Raw genomic sequence first — 11,040 nt, 5'->3', positions numbered from 1 at the left:
TTTTTGATGCTTCAATAATAGTCGTGTACACGGTTTCTGTATGTTCTTAATTCTGTGGTCGTAGGTAGGTATGCCTGCCTATCTCGTACCGCCCGGGTAATGCGCGACTCAGATGCCGTACTTTCCCTCCGGAATAGCGTAGGCGGGCAGGGTTGGCGAACTGCTGGCACGAAAATAACTTACATGCATTCATAAAAAAAAATAATCAACATCAATATCAAGCCATTACTAGCCCACTATATGCCCTTTTCCTTCACCTACACAGCAAGATTTTTTTATTTGCCTGAATTTGTAAAGAAAGGACGATTGAATTAGTACCCCAAAGGAAAGCTAAAGTCTCACCATCTAGGCTATAACTGCTTACTTCTATACTATGCCTAATTCACTACAACATAGTCATATATATAGGGATGGGGAATGTTCACAGCCCCTTGGTGTTATAACTACCTACATAACATATCACTCTCAATATCCTATTATAATGTTAAAGATGAAAACTAAACTACTACAAGAAATTTTATAATCAGTTTTAATATAGTAATATTGTTTCAAAATAAAAAAAATAAAATAAAAAGTAATAAAAATTTAAAAACGTCCTTGAAACCACCGCAGAAAAATTAAAGAATTTAATTTTTTTTTAATTTAAAGATTACTTAAACATAAAAAAGCTTGGGTATGAATTCTTCTAACTTTATACCTTAATAATAATTTACTGTGAGATGGTGATAACAAATAAAATACCCGGCTATTATTAATTAATTTGTTGCGGGCCAGTTCGTGTTTGGAACCCTCGTAGCGTTAGGTTTAAGTTGACGAACGAAGATATCACCATCCTCTTACAATTATGTAAACACATATGTATGAACGCTTCATAATTGCCTGTGATAGGCCTGCATGAATAAAGAATTTTTAATTTGAATTTGGATGAACGATTAGCTTTTAATATTAGTAAACTTTATACCTTTAAAAACTTTAAAGGTATAAAGTTTTCCCCATAAACTTTCTTATGTTATCCTTTTGCTTTAGATAATAACCCATCTAAAGATAAAAGATTTTTTCGAACTCTGTCCCCAGACTAGCTTGGCTTTACGGCTTCGACGATAAACCAGTAACTTTTGAGCCACTGCCACCCCAGGTCAGGAAGTATATACATATACCTATGTGTCTAGTATTGCACAAGTCATGCATGTCTCGAATGCCACACTCTCTCACCGGAATACCACCGTGCTCTCGTGGATAGCAAACCCAGCTGGGGCTAATAAAAGTAAGTGCGCAATTTATGTAGGCTATTCTATTATTACTGAAGTAAATCCTTTATAAACCTCTTTCTAAAAAGGCTTAAATTCTTCACTTGGTGCGTTTATTCAGCGTAAGTGGACCATTTTTCCGCAGTTTCTCGGACAAAAAGTAGGCGTAACCAACTAAAATCCAAAAATATCTTGTTTCTTTTATTTGATTAAATAATACAATTTTTGTAGTGAGATATTTAGTGGCTGGGCTGGCTATATTATATCGAGATCAATGTTTATTGGCCTTTGGCACCTATTATATCTAAATAGCACACTAATAACCGCCATTTTCAAAAATGTTTTTACATTTTTATTTCACGTATAATAAAAAAGGTATTTCTCAGTAATCACTAAGCTAACCCAGTCAAAGAAGTTGTTTGTGAATGGTGATGTATTAACCTTGAGGAGTTACAAGTCACATTAAATAGTTCTTCGAATAACTACGATGTAAAAACACATCTACTTCAACCTGTTATAATATGTATGTTTTTAACATTAGAAGTAATAAAGTCACTTTATACAGCATTGCAATGATTTCAAGTGTTCTTAATATCATTGCAATGCTGCTCACCATGCTTCTACGCATCGGATTTACGTTTCCTTTTGTTCATCGATCGGAAAGGTTTGCAATCCCTGCTTTAGGGACTACTGACGCGCATTATGATAGAGGTTTGTGTTTTTCATTTCTGAGTTTCGTGATGATTTCCAAATGCATTTAGGAATGTTAAGATAAGCATAGACATAGTGTCGATTGATATTGAATTGATACGTGTAGTAGTGTCTATATCTATAGGGTGCCATAGGTTCATGAATAAGAGCACTAACGTCCGATTGAATAACCTAATACAAAATTTTTGATGGCACATTAAATTTAACAGTGCTATCCTTATCTTACACTTCCCTGTCGATAGGTAAACTTGATAACTTTGATTATTTCGGGCTTGCTATTTCTGTTTTATTCTTCTGAATACGCATTTACAAATAAGCTTTCAGTAGGTATGTACCTTATTGGATAAAGTGAATTCTGTGCTAGATTATTTTTTTATGTTTTGAAGAAAAAATTATGTGTGATAAACTATATGACCATCGTATCGTATTGACATCATATCAAAGTAACTTAAAATAATAAATTACTGAATAAGAAGCTGAAAAGTGTGAAATATAAACGATGGATAATATTAACAAACATACAAACATAGCCCCATAAAATCACAACCCATCCCAACTAAGTCGGGAGTAAGTAATAGCAGTCTGAAAATGCATGAAATATAGCTGCCTACCTACCTACTTCAGTTTTAACAACGCGAGATAAAAAATATTTTACGCTCCTGTAAAATATATTCACGGTATAATTCCCGAGCCTCGGGATAAGTGACGTGGCTGGGATAGCAAGGGTCGTGAGTACCCAGGACCGGCAGTAATTTGACAAATTTTGCGACCGAAAATTCCTATCTACTGCATATGTATACGTAAGCTTTAGTTAGAAGGGTTTTTGGTCCAACTTCGATACCTGGCAAGTGTTATTTTGTTTTTTTTTTATGAAGCAGGTTTTTCTATCTCACAAGATGGGCAGGACATGTTCGACGCAAAGACGGAGGTTTTAAATATTGGATAGAAGAAGGCGTTACTTTACGGAAATCCATGATATATTATCAAAATTAAGCTTAAATTGCTATACTCCGCGAAAAGCAGGAGAATCCGTATTTATAACTCCTTCAATCCTTATACTTCACACCAAACGGATCTTCGGCAATGGACCCTCTACGCACGTTTCAGTTATTCATTTTAAAGTCAACATCTCCTGAAGATGCTCCAGTTTCGGAGCGAAACGAGGGTAGAGGGGAACATTACCGGAGATCTGTTTGGTGTGGAGTAAAAAGATTGAAGAAATTATAAATTACACCGTACAGATTCTCCTGCTTTTCGCGGAGTATACAAAATTAAGCTTAATTTTCATAATATGGACGGTTTTTTGGCAGACCAGCTAGAGGGCGATACAGCGGAGTGAAATCTAGAACAGTTGATTGGAGAGTGACTTGAAAGGAAGTTCCGAGTTGGAAAGAAGAGCTCTGATAAAGCTAGTTTGACTACGCAAGGCACACCCAGGGTTACAGCATTCAAATTTAAATTCAATTTCAAAAAATCTTTGTTCTAGTAGGCCTATCACGGCACTTATAAAACCTTTACACATACGAGTATATGATACCATTATTGTGAAGTGATAGTATAAATACATTTGCTAATTTAAGACTGAATTCCTTAGGGGTTTATGATGAAGTTCAATAAACTCTGACTGCGATGAATAATCTGTCATCACTTATCACAGGTAAAATATAAGGACACGAGCTCACTTATCATGCTACGAAATGATATGCAATTTTACCTATCTATTGGTTATTTAACTATGCTCACATATCATTCAATAATTTGAAATCTTATCACATAGGTAATAAGGTGCATTTTGCTATATCCATGGGTACGCTAGGGTATACGCGGGAGAGCATGAAGATGCACATCTGATCGGACAATGCGCCGGATGTGCATTGTGTGGGCGGGTGGCGCAAAAACAGCTATGCCTAGTGCAGTTTGCAGTAAGAGAATACCATGGCTGTACTCTTAGTATAAAACTTGTACGCCAGAATAGTACTGACGTCGTATTCGAGTATCGAAACTCTGGAACGACACATTGTGATTTGGGTCTAATGACCTTGTATTAAAGCTCAAATGTGTACGGCCAAGGCTTTACGCGGATCGTGTCTAATATAAACAGGAACAGAACTTTCGACTTTAATGCAGGTTATTTTAGAGTTTATTTAACTTAGAAGTATACGGAAAACAAGATTTGTTTTAGTGTAGATTAGTTTTTCGTGTATCAAAACACGTGTAAGAGATTTACGATTAAAAGCGTATAAATCTTTTCCCCAATTATGGGTACTTCTGTAATGAGGTGTCCAGACCACCAGAGTCCGGGCACCTCAGTACAGAAGTTGCATACCTTTTAGCTTAAATGCAGTCGTTCTGTACATACCTAAACGTTATACGCTCAGGGTAAATTGCACTTTAACACCATGTTTAAGCCTATGTTATCTATCATCCTGACTATGTAGTGGCGCAATTAAACAAAAATGAAAATGACGGAATGAATATCTTTGAGTAGGAACCTATCTATATGATAAGTTACTTAAATTGCATATGTTTCAACATAATACATATAACTTTCAATATATGAAAAATGTCGCACACTTTATCTCTTTATTTTGTGCACTGCACAGTGTACCACTTGTAGATCGAAGCAAAAAATCTAGCGAAGGTACTTTTATAATTGTTCTATGATTAAAGGATCATTATATTATTTATACAGGTTATACATATTATTATTTTTTCTGTTACGGCATAAGTGGGTATTAACGATTGAGTACATTGACTCTGTTTATAGAAACAAATGGTGAAATGCTAGTCGTGTCCATCGAACAATTCAACATGCTGAGAGGCAAATTCCGATTGGAAGCTACCAAAAACAAAAGATGGTTAATCGATTTCATCAATACATATAAATAAATTTAAAGCGTATATCTGTGAATTGGATATAATAACATAATATGATTATTTTAACGAACGCAAAAATACGCAAGTATTAAAGATTAACAGTTGTTTTATTCGGGCTAATCTTTGGATTTTCAGGAGATTAATACAGACAAATTAAAATAATAAGCTACTTTTGCCATGAATTTACTGCTGGGTACGCGCAATCAATAAAACAATGGCTAACATTTCGCTTGCCACACCTGTAACAGTTGTCATGTTCCATACAAACTGTGGAACACGAATATGTTATTAGCAGTGATCAGATTAGTAAAGATATAACATGCAGATAATTATAATGAATAACCACAAAATATCATACTTTTTTTACTCATTTGACTAATCGCGCCGACACAATAAGACAGGCGACTTAGATATATTATATTTCGTTCATATATGGAGTCCTTAAGGTATTTTTTTTAATTACTGAAATCTTTGGGAGATCTAAGTAATACTGATAAAAGGCAATCTTTAGTAAAAAGCTTTTGAAAACTTCGATTGGTTTTGCTTTGGTATCTACTGACTAATCATATAAGTGTCAATCTGTAAGTTTATTTAATCTACATAGAGCTGTAGTATCGCCATTGATAACACATACGACTTTTTACCAATCTCTGCATTCCTTGCTATTTTACACCACTACTACACCTTTGCCTCTGATTTTCATCAACCTTAATTGTTTGGGCCACCATAACTTCTGAGATTAGATCTCGTACGAACTGGAAAAGTTTCTAGAGCTCTGGTTAACACTTAATTTGGTGGTAAAGCAGATAAAAAAACAGAGTTGTCAACTCGATCTATTTCCTGAAGTTCCAGATCAAAGATTATGTTGCTGATACGACGTTCAGCTAATAACTTATTCCGGGGATTGAGCTTCCGCAGTTTATGCGCTACCAGCTGTCCAAATGTGGAGCATTCATCGTTGTTGCTTTGTTCTGCACTACCCTTTGAATCATACGCCTCTTCATATCTGTCGTCTCCTTTGGATTTGATAAAATTTCTCTTTATTCGTGCTGGCTGAATAAACTCGTGTTCACCTTCCGATAAATTTGTACTCAGCAAAGCCTCATACTCTGCACTTTCTTCCGTTGTCGCGGAGTACTGAAATTAAGTCAAATCTAAAGTAAGTCAAAAAAAGGACTTTTAGAAAACCAAACTGGCACATAAAATTAAATGGCATGTCACAACTTTAGTAAGTACCTAGGTACTCATGGGACAATATTAGGAACTTTTAACTTTTATTATTAAAAATAACTTGTAGGCTAATCGCTTTTGATTTTTAGTATGCGTTGACGAGTTCCGTTTTTTATTTCAAGAATGTTAACCTATTTTCCAAATAGGGCTCTTGTTGTTAACAATACAGTGTACAAATCAAACTAAAAAAAAATAGCTAAAAATATTGTTCCCAATACAAAGAAAGCACTAGGTAGGTGGGCTTACATTTTCGTAAGTATTATCTCCACTTTCTTTTGGCGCTGAGGAATCCAATATAAACAAAAGTGAGTTGTACGCAAACCACGAGGACTGGTAGCTCTCGCCCGACGCGCCGCCACTGTTTTTGATCACTTTCTGATGTTCCTTCGAGAAGTACGAACGCAAACTCTTTATCTTGTTCTTGACCATTTGCACGTCCAAATTGTGTTTTTGCCCCAGGGCAGTCAAAGCGCCGTATCGTTTTTTTTTATTTGTGTAATCTATGTTATTTTGGTCCCACAATATTCTGCATGTTTGATAATCATCGATAAATTCCAACGTTTTATCCTTATCTTCCGCCATGTTGACTCGTTAAAACGCACGAAGTTCAATCTACGCCAGATTGGCGTGCGCTAGAGGCGTGCGCTGTTGTTCGACTAGTTTGACGCATGCACTTTGGCGGTACGCTATACGCGTGCGTCAAAGACGGAAGATACAGGATGAAAACGCACATGCTGAGTCGTCATAACGAGACTTTCTTTTCCCATTTTCAATATGGCGTATTGAAGTTACCTTAGGTAACATGGCGAAATATTATGCAGAAGATCACGTTATAAAACCTAAGAAGTGATTCTTAATCCCGAATTTTATTTCTTTTTCCTTAAAACGCGCGACGCGATGTAAAAAACTTAGGAGACCAATAATGATTTCCAGTTTCAATAGTGTCTATAGGTAGCTATATTTAGATGAGGCAATACCTAATTTAGCAAATTTTTAGCTTTGATAGGGATTTCCTATCAGCCAAAATGCATCGTCACCACTTTTTACTCAGTTTAGAACAAGCTAGTGTTCTTCCTAATAATCCCAATCAATTGACAGGATTCAAAGTTGTGCCAATTCAATGTTGCAAAAAATAGCACTGTTGTTCTACGCTGAGTATTTCGATGGTCTTTCATAGATAGGTAGGTACCTAGATAGTTTAGTTTAGGCTTATTTAACATTGAATTTTTACCTTTAGCTACAATGTTACCTTCATAGAAAAATGTTCGTAAACGCCAAAAAGAGTAAAGTCATTCTCAATTATGTTTTCCCTGAATTCTGGCTTAGATATTTTGAACATATCTACACCTACTATCTTAGGAAGTTCAGTCATAGCTTGTGCTTTTAAAATAATACCTAAATAAGAGTCAGGTAAACAAAGTACTTTTATAGAACTTGAGTAGGCCCCAAAGCCTATCCAGGAAGCATTTAATGGAATCTAAAAATCGTCCACAAATTAAGTCGTAAACAAACTCGCAGTAATTTAGCAAAGTGAAAAAAACGCGAGCCTGTCGGCCCCTGTTGCCGGTCGGCTTGGAAGTGGGTCGAAACGGCAACGTCGCGTAGCGGTACCGTCGCGGTAAAGCCGGTGCGACGTTGCCGCTCATATCCACCTACATCAATACCTCGGCTCGCACGCTAGTCCCATGCGCCTATACTAGGATACACTGTCGCTGCAATATAGCCCATACAACAATACAGATAAGAGCTATACGTTGTACAAGTTTACGTGGGTACGCTCGACGCCCACCCGACCGTACGCGACGAGACTGTTTTGAAATTGGAATTTAGAACGCGTGCACAGTATTCTTTTTAAAACTAATTTTATTATCTGTTGTTTTCGGACTATTTTTGAACGTGCACTTTCAATGTCAATGCCCAATGGCGTAATTTAAATAATTGTATCATAATTGCATGTTGTGGGTAATGGAACTGATTCGTAGGCTCACAATCACGCGTATTGTTCACGAAGATAAGATGAGATCTTTCGCGCTGTTAATTATTTTGATAGTAACTAGGCAGGACGTGGGTACCTATATCATATTTACTTGATTTCGCATTGACTCCCGAAGGAGTGGTATTGTGGAAGCTTGTTTCTTTATGGCGTTCGACTGTAAGTGCTGTAAACCGTGAGCTCATTTGATTTAAGAAAGCGATTTATCTTAAATTCTTAACCTTGTAAGTGTCACTTAAAGATAGCTAGAGACTAGGTTGGTGAAATATTTTTCCGTAACTTCAACTAAAAGTCAACATGGCCACCTTGACCACCAAAGATATCTACAATCAAATTGTTTTTTGAACTGTAATTTTTGGCTTAGAGCTAATATTGTTTTGACGACCTCCCTGGCGCAACGGTGAGCGCTGTGAATTTAATTAGGAGCTCCCGGGTTCGATTCCCCTAATTTGGGAATTTATTATTTCTGAATTTTCTCTGGTCTACGTGCCGCTCACCGATTTAGTGTTCCGGTGCGATGTCGCGTAGAAACCTTATAGGGGTATGACTATCATACTCCGTAACAGGTTAGCCCGCTACCATCTTAGACTGCGTCATCTTACCACCAGGTGAGATTGCAGTCAAGGGCTAAATTGTAGTGGGCAAAAAAAAATTATGGAGTTACCTGCTTGGGTACCAAGGAACCAACAAAAAATCCAAAAACCAAAATTGGTAAATAACATAAGTTTGCGCGTGACAATAAGCCTATGTAAAATACACTATGGCGCTGCATAGAAGGCGCTTTACACCTTGCCGCCTTAGCGTAGCATGCTCTGGCTCTGTATAGGGCCTCGAACAATAAGTAGGTTCTAATGATGATGAATTAAATATTCCATATTTTATTTCTAAGTTATCAGGCAAATTTTCTTTTCTCCATCCAAACCTTCATTTGCTCGGTAATGACCACGCTGGGCAGGCGGCAGGATGCACCATGGGCAGGTGAGGTTGGCATTTTGGGAGGCTGTCTAGTACCAGTCTATAACTTACATCTACGGTCCTGGGCCGCTTGCCTCTAGATTGTGGAACTCTTTACAAAAGGCATCTGTCTAGCAGTGGAACTCAATTGGTTGAATTGAGGCAGCATTTTGTCAAAGTAAACTGATAGGCCCTCGTCGTTTGGTCAAAAGGTATTATACCTACATTTAATATCCTATTAGGCCAAGCCACTAGACCAAACCTGTTACTCTTGCGTTAAAATGACTACGCCCACACAAACATGTTGCCGTACGGGTACCAAGCAAAACTGGTATGATAATGATTGTAAATGTTGATGTTGGAAAGGAGCAACTAGGTACTGAGTTTCTTGCCGGCTCTTCTCGGTAGAATCTGCTTTCCGAACCGGTGGTAGAGTCACACAAACATACATACTTGACGTTTCAAAAGTGCTTATAAAGTAGGCCTACTTGAAATAAATGAATTTGAATTTTGAATTTGAATTTGGTAAGTAGGTACCTACCTATCTATCTCTTTATTTCTTTGAGGCATTTTTACAAGGTTATTTGAAAAAGGGAGCAGCACTAAGCCGATGGAGGGTGGTACCTCTTTCAGTATTTATATAAAAAAACTCGTTCCACATATTTTATAAGATCACTAATTTTAGAGAAACAACTGTACAAAACCGTACGCCAACAACCCATAAAAAGTAAAAAAGCACCACCACGTGTCGGAATCGTACTATGATTTTACTCTTACTGATCATAGCGTGATGTACATAAAATATCATAATTACCTATATACCCTATACCAGTTAATAGAGTTTCAACCTCATGAAATTGTTATATTATGTATACCTATATTAACAGGGTTTTTCCTTAAATTAACGTCGGTGAAGCCGCAGGGTGCAGCTAGTCATTACATTTAGTAAGGGTTGTCCACTGTATTATCTCAGAAAATAAAACCGAATAGTTACCAGAAAACACAGGTAGGTCAGAAACGGCAACTCCTCTGTAACAAATATAGCTCTACCTAAAGATACCTACCTACCTACCTATTCAGATCAAACAACTATACGTTCTAATAACTGCGAATCCTTGAGAAGATCGTTATCTCTACATTCACTTTAAGATTATAATTTGTAGCTCATTTAACAGGTAGGTATTAGGTAGGACTTAATAAAGCGGTACGTAGCTAATAGGTACATCAAACAGTAAGTATTACTATAGTCGAACATCAGAAGAAAGCCTATCGTGAGAATCTTCTCTAATATAAATTACCCCTAAATCTACCTAATTATTACTAAAGAAAACTTACCGTAGCTACGATGTGAACATCTCCCTTTTGCTATAACGTAAGTATGTATTTGGTAATATCATCATTATAATTATTCATTTAAATCTCTCCTTATTACAAGCCTATTCCAATTAATATGACAAATAATAAATGGAATAATGGGTCTTTGTTTTGCTTATTTTTGATGACCCGGGGGCAGTGGCGTGCATTGAGGGTATGCACAGGGTATGCAGATCATAAAAAATGAAGAAATATTTCAGTACTAGTTATAAATACTAGGGTAGGCATGCATGGGAGGTGAGAGGATCTAGATAGTGATTACGTCAGCAGTAATTATCTACTACTACATTCCAAAATCGGATGAAAGTGAGCACAACCAACATTGAGCAACAAACATCCAATGTCATCGAAAACTTAGAATCATGGATTTTCGTCTCATAGACTGAAGACTATTATAGAATAGGAATAGGAATTAATAAATATACCAAAAATTTAAAAGAGCTTTGTTTTGTTCGTAATATTACTTATGTTTCTAATATTGGTAACTTACTCTATGTCGAATAGCGTGTCAGTAAATTTTATTTTAATGAATGTTATGTGCGTTACAGTCCTCTATACCAAACCTATTAGTAGTAAGCATGGGGAGGGGAGGGGTAAAAGCTGTGCTTACTTTTGCTGACGAGGGGAAGGGATGGGTTAATAATTGCAACTTTA

The 11,040-nt window shown here is 36.6% G+C and overlaps 1 protein-coding gene across 1 annotated transcript; it reads right to left on the bottom strand.

Annotated features, from left to right (window-relative positions):
• Positions 1 to 4,974: 4,974 nt before the first annotated feature.
• Positions 4,975 to 6,738, bottom strand: LOC120627805. The gene is made up of 2 exons (XM_039895852.1): positions 6,312 to 6,738; positions 4,975 to 5,972 (listed from the first exon to the last, which is right to left on the bottom strand). The coding sequence occupies exons 1-2, from the start codon at positions 6,645 to 6,647 to the stop codon at positions 5,622 to 5,624; spliced, it is 687 nt and encodes a 228-aa protein (XP_039751786.1). The 5' UTR covers positions 6,648 to 6,738; the 3' UTR covers positions 4,975 to 5,621.
• Positions 6,739 to 11,040: the final 4,302 nt, after the last annotated feature.

The sequence above is a fragment of the Pararge aegeria genome, chromosome 12, assembly GCF_905163445.1.
Source record: "Pararge aegeria chromosome 12, ilParAegt1.1, whole genome shotgun sequence".
NCBI lineage: Eukaryota > Metazoa > Arthropoda > Insecta > Lepidoptera > Nymphalidae > Pararge > Pararge aegeria.
Note: the sequence above shows the minus strand (reverse complement) of the source record. Positions and strands in the feature narration are given on the sequence as shown.